Consider the following 21,353-nt stretch of genomic DNA (forward strand, 5'->3'; position numbering starts at 1 on the left):
TGGGGGAGGATGACGTAGGATAGAAGTCGGAACTGCTATACGGGTTCGCCAGTCAAAGGAGCGGATAGCAAGCACAGGGAGATTACTGGGAAGCATGCCCGCGTCGTCGGCGAATTGCTGTTCGATTTTGGAAACGTCGCGAATACCTACGGAGGAGAACCACTGGGCCGAGGCAAATAAGGAAGGATGTTCGTGCATGATTTTGTCCTGTAGCTCTTCGAGCGAGGGGTAGTGGCGGGCTACCCAAGAGGGATGATCACCTGGATAAATGGCCGGGTCGGAGACGTCCGAATCAGGGGGACGTCGGGGTATAGGAGGGAGGTCGAAGGAAGCGCGAGACTTGTTCGCGAAGCCGACACAGGTGCGTCGACGGGTAGTATGTTCGCCTGCGAGCTCAGGAGATGGAGGACACGTGGGATTCGTCCTGTCCCCGCTCATACGGAGACCGTCGGTCAAAAATGGAGAAGGAGGGGGTCCAGAAGAGAAGGAGGAGTTGGAGATCAACGAGTGTGGCCGATGTGCAAGGACGCTCAGAAGGGGGATATGTAGTACAATACGCACCTGAGAAAGGGGAGTGAAAAGAAAGGAAAATATTTGGGTATGAAAAGTAGTCTGGGTTGGGGGACACACGTGTGAATAATTGCACAGTTTTAATTTTTAATTATTTTATTTAGTTAATTAGTTGGCATTAATTTTGCTGACACTAGATTAGATCTAGGATCTAGCGCCGCGAGCTACTGTAGTGGCTCTGGCGGGGCGATATATACCTTAGCGCTCTGACCACCAAGTCAGTAAAGGTAACCCGAGTTGCCAGAGTTGAATATCGCCTTGGTCGAAGTCCGTCTTTCCCAAGACGCTCCCTTTTACCACAGATTACGTTATCCTTTGCGCTCCGGGGTTCCCTTTCCTTTTCCTTTATTTCACCTATCCTTTTCTATTTCTATTTCTAATCCCTTATCTTGTGTTGGTTCCACAGTGCCTGATTGCGATCCGCATTGTGACGACTAGAGTCATCGGGCTCTTGTGTCGGTTCTTTTGTTTGTTGTTGGTACCATCGGCTTTGGTTGCGACCGGACCGGTGTAGGTGTCTTGGCCATCGGGCGACACGTGGGTGTAGCGCTGCTACTTGTTTACGGCCACTGACGGAGGCTGTTGCGACGACGTTTCCCTCGAAGGTCCTGTTGTGTATACAGGACAGTGTTGGTTCCATCGGATACAGGTTGCGACCGTTCCGGTGTTAGTACTTTGCCATTGGGCAGTACGGAGGTGTAGCGCTGCTACGTGTTTGCTAATTCCCGTCGGGCTGCGTTGCGACGCCCCCGTCGAAGACCTTATCAAGGGTATAAGGTGTAACAGGCGCTCCGCGAGCATTGGATTCACGACCCATCGGGCCCGGCTTCCTAATCACCGCCCCGAACTCGCCGAGCAGCTGCCTGTACAAGACTCTACCACCATTCGTCCCGGGGCGGGCCTCTTCCTTTTGCCCCCCCCTATCAGGGACTTGAGCTACTGTGGGCCGCAAACCCACTTAAAGGGAAAGGGAGAATCGGACACTCCGTAGGGCTGTGCCGTCGGCAACTCTTGTTGGTTGTTGTTTGTTGGTTGCGTTGTCGCTGGACCGTTGGACCCTGGTTCCGGCCTGACAGGCACATTGCACTACACAAGTTTACCCCCGACGGTTTGTGTTGTCCGAGGTAGCCGGACTATACGTGTCCCCTCGTGCTTACGTATTCACGAAGGCCCGAGTAGCTCTGCAGAAGTCGTCGTGCTCTCTAATGCGCTTACATTCCGTCTCCTTTGCGCATTACGATTGGTCCCCGTCCAGAGGGGAGGGTGAGCTCGATGGTAGAGTTACCCCGTCGGTCGCCTTCGCGTCCGGTTTGTCGACTGCAAATTTCCTGTCTCTTCCTGTAGCCGTGCGGGAGAGTTTCCCCTCGCTGGGGATTCATCCCCTTCTCCCCCCAATTCTGAAGCATTTCGGTCTGGCTTGTGCCAACTCGCAGCACCCCGCCCGCTCTCTCCTGACGTACAATTACGAGCGAGAGTGGGCGTGGTCTTTTGTGATGCGCTTTCATGGCCGAAGTGCACATGAATAAGCGGGTTTTCTTACAACCGAGTCCCACTATCTCATTTGAGGAGCGCGTCGCAACGGGCATGCCCCGCGTTGCGCTTCGTCTTTCGGAACACGAATCCGCTCACGTACAGTGGGCGGTCAATCACGTTATTGGTCTCATGAAACGGGCGGGGGAGGTGGGTTCGCAAAACGACCGCTCGTGGATCGACTACACCACGGGGGTCACGTGTCATTTCCTCGCGTATGATGCCCTGTCGGACGCCTTCGTGGCGCGTCCTGTCCCCGTCACCCCAGTGGGTGGCGGTGCGGGAAAGAGGGGAGGCGTCGGTTCGGAGAGCCGGCGCGGCCGGCGGAAACGCTATCGCGACCTGGACGCTGTTGGTCCGGACTCCGTTGGCTCTGCACCACGTCCTCCCTGCGCAGCACCGACAGCAGACAGCCCCCGCCTCGAGGGGGGTATTTAGCTGTGTACAGGACCCCTAGTAGAATTACATGTGTGGTGTAAGCGTTTGTACAGAGGGCTACCTGTACCTGCGTCTCCGTTGCATACAGTACTGCTACGTGTGCCCCAGCGAGGGTGGACAGAGTGTCTTTCGCCACACCGAAGTATGGACACAGAGGGCACCAAGAGTTTCACGTGCAATGCGAACGCACTGTGCACCCACTCCACACTCGCTCCTGACCTTCTACTTTACCACCACCCTGCATGCAATTATGCCCTGGACGTTTTACGCACTCTATTATTTCCGTTTCTATTGCATTTCTCCGCTTCGCTTCTTGCTCGCAATAACAACTTTTACAGGGGTCTTCTTTAATACAGGGGTCCATATCGGGCTTTCCCAGGAGTTATCGTCACACGTCTATGCGGGTGTATTATTCTCGCTCGCATCCCCTTCACATACATGCGCATACGTCTCACCCCCGCCCCGGCCCAAAATGAATGAAGTGTGAAACCAAAGCCGGGTTCACTTAGCGTCTCCTGGCCATTCCTCTTAGCCTTCGATTAACACCATCGCTGCCCTTCATTGTTAAACTAATTAGCCTGTCCATCCGGCTGTTGTTGTCACAAAAGTATGCTCGCTTTTGCGTCCTGGAGTAATTCCCGATTTGCGACGGTGCATTGTGCTCGATAACGGAGATCAGCCGTTTGACAATAGTCGCACTCTCAATGGTGCCACCCGAAAATGCATTCGAGGCACGCCCTACATTGAACACTCGGCCTTGTCCACTAGCCGATAGCCCCATTCCCCAATCTATCCAGACAAGCTCATGTCTTCCGTGCCATTCCCTTTCTTCGTCCACGACACCACCGAGTCTCACCTCCATAATCCGAAGGACACTCCCTTAGTAGACATCAGCTGTGCTGTACGTTGAGTCCATTTCCACAGCGACAAAGTGCATAGGTCTGTTATGAGGCTTTTGTGGTTGCGTCCCGCGTAGGGACCAAAACGCACCCGCAACACTAGTTCCAGATCCGCAAATATATCGCATGCGAGAGTGGAGGGTTACATGTGACACGTCTCCCGCGATACCCCGCGCCTCCGTAGGTGGGACACTATATGTTCTTGTAAGATAGCCCGCCAGAAGACTCCTCAGGCTTCCTGCCTGTTCCCCCATTTCCGACAATTTTCAAACCAACGTCGGTCCCATCATCCGAGTCCCCCACCGGCAGCCACATCTCCATACACATTGTCGTCTCCAGAAATTGGTTTGTTGAATAAAATTTTATGCGCTTCGGCAAAGCAAACAGACCGAAACATGGACTCCGCCGGGCGGGTACGTGCGTTCAGCTTGCCCATGTGCCATCCGATTTCACGCACTAGCCAGTATTGGGACACTCCGCAAAGCGGCCCGAAGCGCTCGGTGCAATCTGCAAGATGGAGTATTGCGTGAATAATTGACTTGCAAAAACTCACTCGCTCTGTGCGGAAGCGGAACCAGTGCGTTTCATAGTGATCCACAAAATCAATTGCGCTTCGACGAAGACGGCCGATGTCGGAACGGAGGATTGTGGACGCAGAGCATATTTCTACGACCTCTACGAATTTTTGAAGTCCATTCATGTACTCTTGCTCAAGGTATCCGTCGAACAACACCAGGCAATATGAAAGGGTGAACTGCTTGTACTCAGCCGCTTTCCAATCCGAGCTATTGGTAAGCTTTCTCGGTTTCGTGGCCAACTCCCCCGCAATACTCATTCCCCACTCAAGCAGCTCCTCGTCCATCCGCCCTACTACCTCGGCAGAAAGCGTGAAGCCATCCTCGTACATGTCACTTTTCATTAACCAGAGTAGCTCACGCTGCACATTTTGAAACGTGTGCATGATGTACTGAGGAAAGGACTCGTACGGCTCAATGCCAGGAAGGCAGAAAAGAACAGACCCCTCGCGGATCCCCGTAATCTTCTTGTATTCCCGAAGAGGAGCCCCCGACAGCTGCCCCAATTCGTCTAAAGTATCACAACATTCTTCGGTGGAGCGGTACGGCAGCGCACGGATATCAAACAGAGTTTTCAGCGTGTGTCCATCGAGGATTCTTGACGGAAAGTAGTAATGAACGCTATACTCCCCATGGATCTTACAGCTTCGGCATGGAGACTTGCCGTTGTAACCAACCAGCCGTGCACATTTGCTGATAGCCTGCTGATCTCCCGAAAATATAGGAGGTGAATGCGAACTCGCCATTCCACTCCATCGTAGAACTTTATGGTCACATTCTCGTGATGTGTGCGCCAAATCTCATTCAAAAAAGGTATGAGAAAGGATTGCATGTCTTGGGGCTGGTTGGGGCCGGGAACGAAGGCGATCGGAAGAACGTTCTTCGCCTTGTACCGCAAATGGGGCGCGAGATTAAAGTTCAATGCAGAAATTAGCCATACGTCACAACGCTTGTTTTTAAAAGCCTAGAATCCGTCTGCAGAGAGACGGACGAACACGTCATACTTCATACATTCATCTCCTCCAAACCTTTCACAAAGCCTTTTATATCCTGTGCCATCGTAATAGTCCCGGAGAACGTCGGTTGCAGACTCTCTACTCCACCGGTACTCATAAAATGCACGGCAGCCATCTTCGTCTCTCACAATTGACCGTAGCCGCGGCAACAGCGGCAGGGATCGAAAAACATCCGTGACATCAACAGCCGTCGAGCCACACGTGCATCTATCCCGATAAACACTGTCATTCGCTTCTTCTATTAAGTCCACGAAAGCCATGTGCCCAGGGCACATTGGGAATTCCTCTATGGCCCCCGAAATTCCGGATGCGTTCAGAACGTTGTTTACGACCGTCTTCCACGTCCGGCAAGGAGCTTCGAACAGCTGCAGCAAATCCTCCATAGCGGTAATAGTGGTGCCATGCTTTTGGTAGTACTCTAAACATTTTTGATTTGCATATATCCAATCCATGAGGCCCGGGACCCTCGAACCGCTACACCCGAAATCCTCCTCCTCTTCGGAACACTCACGCGAAATCGTAGATCTATTTGATGAAGTGGCGACATCAGTGCCATAGCCTTCTTCGACAGCATTCACATGGGGCATCGGAGCATGTTCGACTTCAGAGTACAAATGTTCCACGTTTCGAAGGCTACTCCCAGAGACAACAGCCGCGGGGAGGTCTGCCATGTCTGTGCCGACATTCTCGTGATCGTCGATATCCATCCTTGAGGAGATGGCACGACTTCCTGTGCTACATGCCTCATGCCCCACATTTTCCATACATTCCATGGAAGAGGGCGGGCAATAACTGAAAGATGAAAACACAGACCCCGTAACAATGTTGTCTTCCTGCCCGCCAATGCCTTCTGAAGCGGAAGCAGCTACCTCGGAGTTCTCGCCCTCGACACATCCGCTGTAGTCAAGGTTTCCATGCTCCTCATCTCCCGCGACGTGAACCGCAATCTCTTCATCTTCGTTTGCGTGATCCGCCAGGGAGTGGAGTTGAAGAAACGTATACTTTTCTACACCTTCCGGAATTTTTGGGCCCCACCGGAAGGTTCCACGATGAAGTACCCTCCTTCTTCTGTTTGCTTTGTTTCGATGTGTGCGCATTATTCGAAGGCAAACAGGCTTTCCTATCCATCCACAAGCGCATTCATACCAAGGAGGGCATGCATTACGCGGAGCCATATTTTCTGCCAGCGTGTAGCAAATGATATTGATCATGAACAACTTGAGCGAACGCCACGATTGAAGATTCATGAACAATGCCCTACTCCGTACGCACTCCTACCAATCTGAAACGAAAGTACTTTTCGCCTTGATCTGTGTTTTGCGTGGCTTTTCGTTTCGGGAAACATGTATAATGCGCGACAACTGCCAAAGAACGGTTTACTGCACAACTTCTCGACGTAGCGCGAATCCGAAATCACTTTGTCGGTGTAACGAGAACCTGCAATTATTTTCTCGGCACATATCGAGCATCGCCATCCCTCGGGCCTTCGAGCCTCTCCCTCTTTATTGAAACATGAATTTCCAAGGTCGAACCAATGCCAGCCTGAAGGTTCTGAATGACAGTGTCAAACAAGTCTTGTCTATTGTCGTAGCAATCCAGGACCAGGTCAATATCATTCAGCCACGATGCCACCTGCACAAGATACCAAAACCAAAGAATTATCAGAAAACCTACGGCCAGGATCCAAACATGGCCGCAATGCTTCGAAAGCTCGTGCAGGAGGAGAATGCGTAACTCTCAACAAATGCTGCACGTACCTTTCTCAACTTTCCGGAACACTGTAAAGATGAGGAAGTTAATGAAGATGCGAAAAGAACGGCGTATGGATACATGTGTCTCCTCCTACCATCCGGTTGGGAGGGTAAGAAATCATGGAGCGAAATAAGCAGGGTGTGGAAAAAGGAATCAGAGAGGGTGATTCAAGCGCTTTCCTCTCGGGATGAATTCCGAGTTTTCGCTCAAGGGGGCGGAGACTGGGGCACACGCATGGTTGTTGAGCAAAAGATGAAGTCTATAGCTTCATCTTCAAGAAAAAGGCCGTTGGAAAGTTTTGGAAGGAGGCAAAAAGCAAGAAAGCAATGAAGAAAGCGACGGAGGTCAATCTTTCTTCTTCGCAGGAGCGCGAAAGTGCCATACGTACAGGACAACTCCTTTTGAAAGATTTTCAGCAACATAACCAGCGCCCATCATCGTCTCATTGTTCCATTTCTGACCTGCCAAGCCCCAAAACGAAGAAAACAAAAGATGTTTGTATCGAAAGTGTTCACAACACCGCATATCCTCCAAATGAGTGCACCGAAATTCCAGCAACGAACCGCGTGTTGTGCAGCAGGAGTACGCCTACATCCGATCATGATAGTGATAAAATAACGACTGGTTCTCCGGAATCCCCTGCGAGAAGAAATATCTTTTCAAAAACGCAACGAATAGCGAAAGAAAAGAAGCCGGCTGTACCTCATAAGCCGAGTAAGACAAATGGAATGCGAGCGATGGCTGCCTCGCAGGTTTCCCCTTCGATAGGTACTCCCTCCCCGCAGATCGCAGCGCATCAGCTTCAGGTTCTCATGCAATCCCCCGAGTTCCTCCAAAACCTGCTTTCTCAAACGGCTCTGTTACATGCCGGCGCGCGTGGGGCCCCGATAACTGTCCCATCGTTTCCTTTCCCTCCGGAAGGACGGATTCAGACATCTACGCAAGCCGGTGTTAATGTTGAGACCGTTTGTGCAGAGGGGCGGCATGGGGCACAGAACGAAATCAGCAGGACTAAGGGTCCTGATAGGCCGAAGCCTCGTACGACGCGCACACGCAGTGGAACAGCGATCGCCAAAAAGGGAAAGAAAAGGGGCGCAAAGAAGTGATTAGGGTAAGTTTTGTATGCAGTCGACGTCATCCGCAAAAAGAAAGAATAGGAAGGCGTAAGTATTCTCTGTCGTGATCATTTAGCACATTGCCAACTTTTAGACACTCTTCGCATAGACGCCGAAGCGTCGTAGAACCATTCGTGCCACAAACTTACTCGTCTCAAAATATCGCGTCATACACGCTTTCTAGAGGGAGCGGTTTGTTCTCGGCTTTCACTTCAAGTAGTACAGGGCGTGGGCTTCCGCTGCATCGTCTTTCATTCTCAGATGCTTTCTCTAACATATCAAAAGGACGTGGTACCTCCATGGTTTGCAGTCAACCTGGCGATCTGAGAAGCGGTCCCCTTATTCCTTTCGAGAACCTTTTCTTCTGTCGTAGTTACAGCGACTGTTGTTTGGCGATATTTTTCATGGACCTTTTTTGCGTTCCGCTTCGAATGGTAGTCTTAATCAATGGTAGTTTCTTTCACCTCCGATTTGGCACGATTGCAAATGGGCAGGGGGGTTCTATTTTGCTTGCTCATAGAGTCCCGACACGCAAAAGCTGGATGTGTTTCCTCTATAAACTTGGCTTCATTTGAGATGGCACTTGCTCCATGTCCTTCACACTCATATGGCAATAACCATGCGATCTCTCAGAGAAATGGTGTCATCGGAAGCTGAGGTGAAACCCCCTCTTTTTGTTGTTGCAACTTCACTGCTACTTGAGCTGGCTTCTTCCTTTTGGATAATGCTCGAGCACCGCAAGACATTGTTTCCTCCAGGCGAGGTCGGTTCCTCTCGGCAATGATACGAAAAGGCAGAGAAAGATTCGCACATGCAAGCTCAAAGCTGTAACAAAGTGCTTAGGGACTGCCGCGTTGATTATGCCGCCAACGTCCCACGGCCGAGCATCGCCGTTGCACAGATCAAAGCGGCAAAAGGCGAAAACAGCGTCGTGAAGACAAAAGTCTGACGTACTTTTAAAAACATCGAATGAAAAGTGAATGGATCGAACAACCAGTGACAAGTCAAACACCTCCAGGATCACACAGCATAAGAATTTACTTATGATCTTCCGATTTGCGGTCTCCGGCAGAGAATGCACGTGGCGGCCGGCGGGGGCCTGGTCGTGGTTGGCCGCTCCGGCATTGGGAAGAGCTCGCTCATGCGTGCCGTGTGCGGGCTGGGGGACTCTGGGTCCGGCGTCATCAAGCGACCTTCCGCAAGCAACATGCTCTTCCTCCAGAAACCCCCATTCCTCATGCTCGGCTCCCTGTCCAAGAACTTCATCTACCCGTGCACGCGCTGCGAAGTCACGGACGCTGACGTCGAGGACGTGCTGCGCTGCGTCAACCTCGGCTACCTCATCCACCGCGACGTGGGCCTCGACGCGCCCGGCGAGATGCTCACGAGAAATCTCGGCCTCAGCGAGTAGCAGCGCCTCCCATTTGCAGCCATCGTCATCTCGAAACCGAAGCTCTTCGTGCTGGATGAGTCGTCCTCCGCCTTTAACTTCGACAACGACGCCGATATGTATAGGCTCATTGACGAGATGGGTGCCACGTGCATCAGCGTCGGGAATAGGCCCGCTTTGCTCGAGTTTCACGACCACGTCCTCAAGATTCAGAGCAATGGCGAGTGGGAAGTTGAGACTCCCGAGAGGACCAGGGAGAGCCTCAACCAGTCTTTGCACAGTTGACCAGGGTTTGCCCGGGCAGAACATGAGGCCCATGCCTTCGTTTCGCCTTCCTCCGGGGCGTGGAAGCGCCTTACCGAGTCAGCTGTCACAGAACGAAGGGCTTGACGTACTTGCGCCAGCCACTGAGGCTGCATCGGCCCCACGTCTCTCGCCTAAGGATCAATCCCCCTCGCTGCATCATACCACTATACCGAGCTTCGACTCAAAAGACGACTCTCTAAGAACATACTCTCACTCTTTCGACACAAAAATCCATGTCTCGTTTGAGAAGACGAGATGGAGTGCAAATTAAGGGTTCGATCCAGTCTGTGGAACACCTGAGGGGCCATCAACTTCAACAAGGTCATTGTGGAACGTGCATTCATCAAGCCTACCAGACACGGCGCGTCAAGAAGCGAAAATTTCCCACCACTCCCAGCCCGATGAAGATATTGTCCGGAGGATGCCGAGCGTTCCGAGAGTAATGCCTCGGTCGCCATCACCAGGCCCAAAGCCCAGGGAACTGAAGGGGCGCGAGGGGGAGGGGAGCTACGAGAGAGCGCATAAGACGAAACATGACCGAGAGGAAGGTAGTGGCCAGCCCTCCCGTCGCCGCTTTGCTACTGTGCGAGGAACGGCCTCATTTCAGCCCCAAGACAACTGGGATGGCGAAGGGGGGAAGCCTGACATGTTTTCACACGTGAAGATGCATCTGATCAAGGACCAGTGGAGGGGAAGCTGTCCGCATTGCCAGAACACAACCAGGTGCCAAGAAGAGAGAAGGGAAGGTGGGCGGTGTGGAAAACATCCCTCCCAGGTCGTCGATAACGACAAGACTAGACTTAGGCTCCTTTTCTTCTTCTCCTTTGGATGTGGTGCTAAGCCCTTTGTGTATTGCGGAGCCATACTCTACGTTTGTCCTCATATCTCAAGAACAGCATCCCCTTATTGGACTGGAAAGGAACGAAAACCAAGAGCGCACATCGTTCTGACAGAGATCAAATATTCGGGGTCGTTGTTGTGATACGTTATTACTGTGCGACATAAACACACTAAGAGCTCCGAATTCAAGTCGCGGGTCGCAAGTGAGGAAGAGAAGACTGGAAAGGTTGGAAATATGAGACTGCCAGCGCTGCTTGATGCTATAAAGAACTGCGCAGCCTTTCTCTCAGCAATAAATAAGTTTTCTGAAATTTATGACATTTGGGGACGTGTTGACACGTTTAAGAACCACAACGCAGAGGTTTCTGGATCACTCCCGAAGCGTCCCTTCATCGCATCAACACACTACTTTAGCTTCCGTACCGCGCCGTCCTTGGCATTGCACGAAACTTCTTGCACCCGCTGCAATTTCGCATAGACGAAACGAGCAATTTTATCGTTTACCCCCATTTCCCACAAACCGAAGCAACACAAAAGAACTTGTTCATCCTGCTCTGCTTTCGCTTCGCGCCCATCTTGTGAGACTCTCGATGGAACAAGGTAAGCCCGTGTCCGCAAATTCGACTGCCAGAGCAGCATTGGAAGCCTTGCAGAAGGCCCGGACGGAAAAAGAAGCGCAGGGTGTCAATCCCGGCAACGATATCACGTCGCTCAACAAATTCCTGCAATAGAGTACAGCGAACACTACGAAACCGGAGCAGGCTTCATCAGGCGACAAAGCGACTGAGAAAACCGAAGAGAAACTTGCCGCCGATCGCGAATGGCTCGACGCAGCTTTGCCTGATATGTTTGCCGATGTCAAATGTGTCGTCGCCATGCTCACGGACGAGAAAAACCCGCTCACCGCAGAGGAGAAAGTAGAGGCATTAGAGGGCTTGGAGGAGATGTTTGTGGATTTGAATTATGCTATCAACATTGATAAACTTGGGGCTTTGCAACCCATTTTAAATTGTGCCGCAGCAGATGAACCTGAAGTTCGCGCTGCCGCTGTCTGGGCCCTCGGCTCTGTTCTGCAGGATTTGAAAGAGGTGAAAGATGTCTTCATGCAGCCAGATGGACATGAAGTCTTGGCAAAATCTCTCTTAGACCTCAACGCAAAGGTGAGGGCGAAGGCTGTCATGGCGTCATCGGCCTTGTTGAGAAATTCGTCAAAGGAGATTCGAGAACGCTTTGCAGAGCTAGGAGGCACTATCTCTCTCCGGCGTCTTCTCGCAGATGATAACATTTTGGTAAGGAGACGAGCCAGGTTCTTCATGCAACATGCGAGGGCAACGGGAAATGAAGAGTTTTTGCGAGATCTACTTGACGACCGGAATGCCATTGCCGCGTTCTCAGAGTCCATTGCGGCCCTCGATGTTGACGATGTCGCTGATATGGAAGCAGGCATTGGAGCACTGCAAGTACTGGTCGAAATAGATAAGCAAGGCCTGCTGAGAGTCGCACCAGAGTTGCCAGGAGTCATGGATCAAGTAGTTGCCCGATGCGGGGATCCAGACCTCGCTGAATCCTTGACAAGTCTTGCAGACTCGCTGGGAGGATGATGTTCCTCATGGGTACAGAGTATCTGATTTAATTCATGTTAGACAAGGGTGCAACGTTGTAAAGTGTAACAGTAATCCTTAAATCCTCTTAATAACAGAGCTTGATGTCACCTTGACATGCGAGGCAAAGGCCTCCAAACTTGCGAATCCAAAAAAGGTCGTCATGTACCCAGCATTCTACGAAGAACTCTTGAGAGCAGCAACAACGGCATCAGTAAACTCAGATGTTGACGCAGCTGCAGCTCCTTCCGCGGCCACGTCACGAGTTCGAATATCTGTTTCTGCGAACACGCTCATGACGGCCTTCTCAATCGCTTCCGCGCGCTCCTCTAACTTGAGATACCTGAGCATCAGCACTCCACCAATGATGGTGGCCGTGAGATTCGCGATTTGTCGGCCAGGAAGGGAGCGAGCCGAATGTCTAGTTCCCTGCTCAAATATGGCTCCGCTAATGCCTATGTTGGCGCCTGGGAAGAGCCCCCGGTCCACCGAAGAGACCAGTGGCGATGTTTGTGACAATGTTGCCGTACAGATTTGGCAAAATCATGACATCAAATTGCTGCGGGTTCGAAGCCATCTGCATGCACGTGTTGTCCACAATCATGGATTCAAACTCAATAAAAGGATACTTGCTGGCAACGTTTGTGCAGCACTCAAGGAACAGGCCGTGTGCACTCTTCATTACCTTTAAAGGTATGCAGGGAGTACAGGGAATTGTATTTTCGCAGGAGGGGAGAAAGCGAGCCGTGTAGGAGTTCATAGGACAACCTCGTCGGAACCTCTCTCGATATCTGACGCACCTTGTTTGATCTGCCTCTATGTTTGAGTGTCGTCAGCGTGGGAAACAGAGTATGAACAGCAATGGCAGAGTGTCGCCAGTGTGCAACCATTACAGAAGTTGGGCAACAAAGCACAGTACAGCAGTGTCCCCTCTGCTCACGTTCTCTGTCAGCCAATGCGCCGATTGTGTCACACTCTGGCCACTATCTGCTGACACTCACACCCTCTACAGAACCTCTCTCTGACCTCTCACGGGGTCATTTAATTCTACTAGGGGACGTCCTTCCCGTCCCTCCCCTCGGCGAGGCGGGGCAGGACCCCGACCATACCCGCTCCGTGCGGGCCCTCGTACTTCCTCCAGGGGAACTGGCATCCATTCCCGAGTTGGGGCGTGCTCTAGGTGCAGCTCTGCAGCGTTCTTGGACTGTAGGCGGTCTTATTCGTACTCTCGGGTCGTAGTTTCTTGCACGGAGTGACGAGGCGCGAGGGCTTCGTGACGACCTTGGGGCACGGACGATGGAACTACAGCGGTTGCAACACGGGCTGTCGTCTATGCGCACGGCGTACGAGCGCGTGTCGCGCGATCGAGAGCGCTGCCGGCGCGAGCGCGATATTTTGCGGGCACCCCTGCCGGTTTCTCTGCCGGTAAATCACGCTGCGCCCCGCGCTTCGGCGACTCCCGCCCTCCGTGATCCGTACGCTGACTACGAGGCAGCTAATTCCCAGTCGCGAGCTTACAACCCTCCTGACACAGCTGAACGTGTCGACGGCCACGACGTCCTGGCGATGCCCAGCGTCGCAGAGATGACGGCGGAGGCCCCCTCTTACCTTGGCTACTGTCCTTCGCGGTATTTCGAACCGGAGTCCCGAGTGCCCTCGAACGACGCGAGCCGCTGAGCTCGCTTTTGCCCTGGTTCGCTGCGAGTGTTAGCTGTAGCGAGTACTACTTCGAATAAAGGGGTCCCGGGACCTTACTGCCCTTGGTCCTTTCTCATGCCGCTTTCCACGGGTATCCTTCCGCGAGCGACCTCCTTGCATACGCCCGAGCCGTGGGGTCGCGCTATCTTCGACTGCGTCATCCGTTCCGCTTTGTTTTTCTTTGTCGAAGCTCTAGCGCGCGCTGCCCGTATCATGCAATTTGTGCTGCACGCGCGGCGACGGGGGTCACCCCTTCGGCTCTTCCAATTCGTTCGCGTCGGGGGCAACTAGACCTATTACAACCACTGCCGAACTTTAACGTGGAAATCCCGCGTTCGTACGGAAGGACATCCGTCGCGGTCCTTTCCCAGGGCACGCCGCCCGAGTTTGTCCGCGGAAGCGAGAGGATGGCGATGATCACGCGCGAAGCGACTCTCGGTGCGGGCCCCCGTACGGAGGGGACATCCTGCGTCCCAGCCAGCCGCGCCGTAACGGAGAACAGGGGCACGGTGCCGGGGGTATAGCCGTGCCGCATCGATGCGTTTGAAGAGCGCGAGGGTTGCCTTCATGCAGAGCGCGCGGGCGTACCGCGTTCGGTGGGACACGAGGGGCGTGCACCGACGTTGACGCGACAATAGAAAAAGAGAAGGAGGGGGGTGTTGCGCTCCTCCCGCGGGGAGTGTCCTCAAAAATAGACGAGGGAAGCGCGAGTCGCGCGCGTCGCTCAACACTGTAGTCGGGTGTTGTACCTAGGGGTCCGGTGACAGATAGTGTGACCCCTCTTGCGATAGGGATGCCGTTCAATAATTACCCCTTGACCGAGATCCGGCGTATTTCTCGATGCGAACGAGCGGCGGAGCTGTCATGAGACGTCGTGTTTTTCCGTCGTCGTCCCGGTCGCTGTTTAGAGCAGAGAGGAGCATCTTCACGCCCTCGTCTCTGCCGGTGCCGCGCAGACGACGTTCGACGACGTGCTCCTGCTCCACGGCGCGTCCCTACTCCCTGGGGTTGGGATTCCGTTCGACCCCTCTGCTTGTCTTGACTAATCCTTCCGCGTATAGTGGGGTCTTTTTTGCAAGGCCGTCACCGCCATCGGGGATGGCGCTCGTTCCACACCTTGACGTTCGGCACGACGGCCGCAGTAACGATGGCGCATGCACGAGCCACGCGCGCGCAGCCAGGGCCACGTCTTGCTCGTGGCCGGCAGCCGACGCGGCGGGATACGCCGCTGCGTGTCCGCGCCAGTTTGCCGCTTTTCTTTCTTTCTTCTACACTCCGCGTCGCACGGCGCGACCGGGGTGTGGATTGTACGTAATACGCGTACCACTCGCGGGCGGTCAACCTGCCTACCTCCCCTTTCTCTCCACAATTGTCGTCTGGGCTCGGGTCCCGCCCGGCGCGTGTTGGTATCGCATAGGGTCCAACTGGGTGCGACGGACCCGACGGTGGCGGGAAGACGTACGGTGTCGGCCTCCAGATCGCCATCTTCCGCGGTGGCGGTGATTGCGTCTCGAGGGACTTGGTCGACGGCTATTCCGTGGATCGATGGGCTTCCTTACGAAGCGAGCGGAAAGTGACTCGAGGGAAGGCGGAGAGTCGGCAACGCAGACCGGCTTCCCTTTGTGATACCGCTTCCTTGCGAGACTGCGCCCCCCTTTTCTTTACCATTCGACACTCCACACCTCGGCATGGGTACAATCTCCTTCCTCTCCGCCATGTCCTTCCCAGGGCGGCTTCCGGTGCTTCTCCATTGGCGGTGCGGCGCGAGCACTTCCCGGCACGTGCGGTGACCGGCGGCGCGCACGTACCGACGCACACGCTGCAGAAGACGATCCAAGACGAGCTCGCAGGTTGCAGGTCATGCTGCGCCGCGCTCTGTGCGGTCGTTCTGGACGAGCAACGGCATTCGTGTTGTTGTGGGGGCCCTCTGTCTCAGGGCTGTGAAGGTCGCCCCGACGTCGGCCTTGTCGACGCCGGAGATTTTTGCGCGGCTTCCGCGCACAAAGGGCTCGTGACGTCCCCTTGTCGAAGCCGTTATCGGTTCACTCACCACGAACGTCGGTCGTGGTGATTTGAATCGCGCTCGTCGCTGCATGTCGGACGTCTGACACGCGCGCGGCGCCGTGCACGTGTGGTCCGGGCCATCTGTTTGCCCGCGGCAATTTCCACCACCCAATATTTTTGGTTTCCGGGTAAGGTGACGGTGTCGAAGCGGTCGCCCTTTGGCTGCCGACCACGGACGGTGTCGTCGGTAGGCTGCGTGTCCGGAGCGCCGCTTCCGTTGTCGCCGCCAGAGAGTGTGTCTCCCTCGGGGTGCGGTACGGTCCGTCGGACCGGTCAGGCCGAGGGTACGTTCGGCCATCCCGCGTGCCATTGCGTGTCTCGCATGCCAACGTGCATGCGTTTGCTCACGTGAGTTGTCCGTTTTCGCGACTACTTTTTCGTTAATTTTCTCCTGCCCGTGGTGGCCCGTGGTGGCAGGTTGACACCGAGTGCTGCACAGTAGGACTTATTTCTCCTTATTGTTTCTATATTGATCGCGGCGGCGGCCCAAGCACTGTACAGCATTATATCATCCCTGGGGTGACCGTTATCATCCCAATCATTTTCTGAGGCCATGCGGTGCCTCTCTTGGCATATTATCGTGGCAGTGGAGTGGCGGTTGTTCGTCCGCCCCCTCCTCCGTCCTCACTCGGCCCGTACCAAAGTATGCGTACGCTATTCTCCACACCTCGCGCCTTGCCTTGTGCAATCCGTTCGCTCCCACGCTCACCTGGCGCGACTTGAGCATAATGCCGCATTCTAGGCGGCCATCCCTGGGACGTTTCGCGTCCCCTAAGACGCGAATTCTCGCATCCAACTCCGTAAGCGCTCGCTACCGATCGGCTGACGGAGGCCTAACTGCTTCCGGTACCGGCTGCCTTGTGCAGGTGATCGTCTCGTTCGTCGGACGTCCTCTCGCCGCGGTTGCTGGACTTAACGGAATGTCCGGCGACCCAGTTAGGGGGGAAGCGTCCGACCTTTCTGCTCCCAGAAAGGGGCATTCGCCTTATCCGTTCGAGTACACGTTGACCCTCGTATAGTCGGTCAATACGAGGGCCACAATTCCTTGAGGTAGTCCGTACTGCTTCATCCTTACGCCTTACGTCGTGCGTCCTTGGGTTTCGGAAGTCAAATACGGCTTGACTTCTGTGCGGTCCTCACGTCAACCGTAACGAAGCGGTTGAGGGCCCCCCTCTCAAGCGTGAACGTCCGCGTTCACGTCAGAAATGAGGTTCCTGCCGGTGCGTCTCCGGAGGCGTTGGGAGGAACGAGACACCAACTCCTCCGGAACGTGAGTCCGGGCGGTCCATGTGGGCGTGTCGTAATCCGCCCACTTGATGAGAAACTCGATTGTTCCGTCCTCCATGGCTCGATGCCGGAGTAATCGTTCCACGGCATATTGAGTGCCCTCGGTGACCTTGTAGGCAAGGTCACTTGGGGTTGTCGTACTCGCCCGTGGCGCGCCCGTCGGTGGTGGCGCGTACACGCAGCGGTCTATGGAGACGCGCTCGGTGACACCGTCACGATCGATCGTGATGGTTCTCTTGTCATTCGCAAGAACGCAGTATGGCCCAACGGCGAGCGACGCGAGTTTGTTTGACGTCCTTGACCCATCGGAGGGGTTCAGGTAGACGTAATTACCTGGCTTGAGACGTGCTTTGATCCGTCTGACGCGCTTATCGAAGTCGCGCTTGTACCGAGCCTGCGTCCGGCGCAGGCTCCCGTACGCCTTCTGGATCGTGTCGTCCAACGTCTTGAGGAAGTCAGCGCGCGCGTTGACCCTATTGGACGGGGGCGCGTCACCGTCGGCTCTACGTAGAGAGAACTCCGGCGGGGGTCGGCTGAGGACGAGCTCGAAGGGCGTCGTACGCGTCGTACGATGTACGTGGGAGTTGTACGCGTACGTGAGCGGCCCCACGTACACGTCCCAGTCGTCCTGATGTTCGCTGACGTAATTGCGTAACATTGAAGCGATCGTCCGGTTGTATCCCTCGACCTGCCCGTTCTTCCGGGGGTGGTACGCAGAAGTGTACAAGTTCGTCACCCCCAGGACACGGCACGTGCTGTGGAAGAACTTCGCGTTAAACTGCGGTCCGTTATCCAACAGTAGCGAGCGTGGGACGCCGTATTTAAATACCCACGCGTCGCAGAACGCCGCGGCGACCGTGTACGCCGTTACGGTCCGCAGTGCCACAACTTGAGTCAGCTCAGTGAAACGGTCCGTAATTACGAGAAGGAGCCGTTTCCCTGCCTTCGTTTTGGGTAGCGGCCCCAATATGTCGATGGCGACGCTCTCAAGCGGCCATGTTGCCAGAAACAACTTCAAACAGTTGAGGTGTTTCCGCAACTTAACACGGTTCATCGCGCAGGTTCGGCACCCTCGCACCGTGGCTGCTACGTCTGCTGCGAGATGGGGCCAGTAGTATTCGCGACGGAGCGCGAAGTACATACGGTTCTGACCCGGGGGCCCCGCGATTGTTGGTGTGTGGCAGAGCTGAAGCAGCCGAGCCCGTAGCGTCCGAGGCACCACGACCTGCACGATGTCAGGGTCGAAGGGGTGTCTCCGTTTGAGCACCCCGTGGCGGTCTTCGAAGAACGCGGAGTCCCGAGACTTTGACTGTCGTGCCAGTACGGTCTGACAGAAGTCATCTACGCGTTGCTCTTCGGCTATTTCCTCTAACGTAAGAGGGGCCGGAAGGTCGTCCTGCGGAGGGGCGACCGTGGAGGCGGGCGCGCCAACTTCGGGTTGTTCGGCGCGCTCGATGTCGACAGCGTCGAACTCGTCGTTCTCCTCCCAGAACGAGGTGGGTCCTTCAAGAGCGGGGGCCTCGTCGTCTCCCCTCGGCTCGTCACGCGTACGGACGCGCGAACCTCTTCGAGATCTCGCTCGGTTCCTTGTTGTCACGAAGACATGGACGGCCTTGTGATCGCAGTTCGCGGTACAGACGTGGTCGGCGAGCTCGTCTGACACGTCACGGACGGTCGTATCCGCATCGAAGGTGGGAATGTCGTCATCCACCTCGACGACTGGGCGAGGGTCGTCGGTGACCCTTCGCGACACGAGGCGTGACAAGGCATCGGGCACCTGGTGCACGCGCCCGGGGCGGTACTGGATGGTGAAGTCGTACTCCGCCAAACGCAGTCGCCACCGGGTAAGCCTTCCGGAGCTCTCCGTGAGGCACATGAGCCATCGGAGGGCATCATGGTCCGTCCGGATGGTGAACTTGGTACCTTCGACGTACGGTCGTAGTGTGCGGACGGCCCACACTACGGCAATGCATTCGTGCTCCGTAGCTCTGTAGTTGCGCTCACTATCAGACAGTGAGTACGACCAATACCCGACGGGTCGCCAATCGTTCGCCTCTTCGTGTTCCTGGAGCAACGTACAGCCCAGTTGATAGGCACTAGCATCCGTGTCGATCAAGTACGGCCGACCGTACCGCGGCAATGCTAGGATCGGCGGGGAAATCATCCGCTCCTTCAACGCTTCAAATGCTCGGAAGTTGCGGCTCCGTCCGGTTTTCGAAGTTGAGGTCCGCGTCTTTGCGCTTCATTTTCGTTAATGGACGCCCAATTTTCGCGAACCCCTTCACGAAGCGGCGGTAGACGTTACACGCCCCGAGGAACAACCGCACCTGCGTCAGGGTCCTTGGGAACGTGAACGTTTTGGAAGCGTCCGCTGCCGCTTCGGCGACGCTCAGCTTACCTGGGGAAATGACGTGCCCCAGGTAGTGCACCTTCGGTTGGAAGAAGCTACACTTCTTGAGCTTGAGCGAGATTCCGGCGCTCCTCAACAATCTCAAGACAGTGTTGAGATGCTTCGCCTGTTCTCCGGGCGTATGGGAGAACACGATGACATCATCCAGGTAGACGAGGCATATCTGCCATCGGACGCCAGATAGGATGATGTCGAGGGCACGTTGGAAGGTGGCCGGTGCCCCCTTTAGCCCGAACGGCATGCGCAAATGGCGAAACGTTCCCATATGCGTAGTGAAAGTGGTCTTGTCCCGGTCTTCCGGAGCGACGGGGATCTGCCAATAACCGGATTTGCAGTCCAACGTCGTGAAGACGGCTGCATTTACGAGCGAATCGATGCAGTCGTCCATCCGGGACTGCGGATACGAATCCGCTGCCGTCTTCGCGTTGAGACGCCGGTAGTCCACGCAGAACCGAAGAGAGCCGTCTTTCTTCGGTACGAGCACCACGGGAGACTGTAGTGCAATACGCACCTGGAAAGGGGAGTGAAAAGAAAGGAAAATATTTGGATATGAAAAATAGTCCGGGTTTGGGGGACACACGTGTGAATAATTGCACAGTTTTAATTTTTAATTATTTTATTTTATTTAGTTAATTAGTTAGCATTAATTTTGCTGACACTAGATTAGATCTCCGATCTAGCGCCGCGAGCTACTGTACTGGCTCCGGCGGGGCGATATATACCTTAGCCCTCTGACGACCAAGTCAGTAAAGGTAACCCGAGTTGCCAGAGTCTGATATCGCCTTGGTTGAAGTCCGTCCTTTACAAGACATTCCCGTTAACTACAGATTACTTTATCCTTTGAGCTCGGGGGTCCCCTTTTTCCTTACCAATTTTCCTTTATTTCCCTATCCTAATTTCCCTTAATCTTGAGTTGGTCCCACCTTGTAGGATTGCGATCCGCAACGTGACGTCATTTGCCATCGGGCTTTTGTGTTGGTGCACCAGTGGTGCTTTTCTCAGTGTTGGTTCCATCGGAATCTGGTTGCGACCGATCCGTTGTTGGTACTTTGCCATCGGGCAGTACGACGGTGTAGCGCTGCTACGTTTTCTTCTTTCCCGATGGGCTACGTTGCGACGTCCCTGTCGAAGACCTTATCAAGGGTATAAGGTGTACAAGGCGCTCTTCGAGCATTGGATTTACGACCCATCGGACCAGGTTTACCTAAACACCCCTCCGAACTCGTCGAGCAGTTGCCCTTACAAGTCTCTACCACCATTTACCGATCCCGGACTGGGCCCTTCTCTTTGCCCCCCCTTATCAGGGATCCGAGCTACTGCGGGCCGCAAACCCGCTTAAAGAGGACAGGGAGCTTCGAACACTCCATAGTGCTGTGCCGTTGGCAGTTGTTGTTTTTGTTGCTGTTGTTTGTGTTGGACCGTCGGACCTTGGTCTCTGCCTAACAGGCGCATTGCACTACAAAAGTGGTCTCCCGACCTAGAAGTTTTGGTGTGCAGGAGACCTGATCAAGAATTTTGCCTACGAAAGTCCCGGTCTGGAGACGCACTACAAAAGTGGTCTTCCGACCCAGAAATTGTTTTATCTACGACAAGGAAGTGGTCTGGGTAACGGACTCTTTTTTTATTTTCTTTTTGTTTGTAACTTTTTTTGCTGCGTAGGTCCGCTCGTACGAGCGATTTGAACAAGTGCACCCGGGGACGTCGGTCCCGGGGCGAGTGGAAGCGGATCGGCACGAGCGTCGAGGATCCCGAGGGGTCCTCGCACCCGGAGCCAGGCCAATACGGCCACAGACCACGGAGATCAAGAATCCCCTACGGGGATAGCCGCCGATAAGACTGACCTCGACGAGAAGTTGGAGATG

The 21,353-nt window shown here is 54.5% G+C and overlaps 1 protein-coding gene across 1 annotated transcript; it reads left to right on the top strand.

Annotated features, from left to right (window-relative positions):
* Positions 1–12,195: 12,195 nt before the first annotated feature.
* Positions 12,196–12,723, top strand: CHC_T00006808001 (hypothetical protein). Its single transcript, XM_005709866.1, has one exon. The coding sequence runs from the start codon at positions 12,196–12,198 to the stop codon at positions 12,721–12,723; it is 528 nt and encodes a 175-aa protein (XP_005709923.1).
* Positions 12,724–21,353: the final 8,630 nt, after the last annotated feature.

This window comes from Chondrus crispus, genomic scaffold, assembly GCF_000350225.1.
Source record: "Chondrus crispus Stackhouse genomic scaffold, scaffold_52, whole genome shotgun sequence".
Taxonomy (NCBI): domain Eukaryota; phylum Rhodophyta; class Florideophyceae; order Gigartinales; family Gigartinaceae; genus Chondrus; species Chondrus crispus.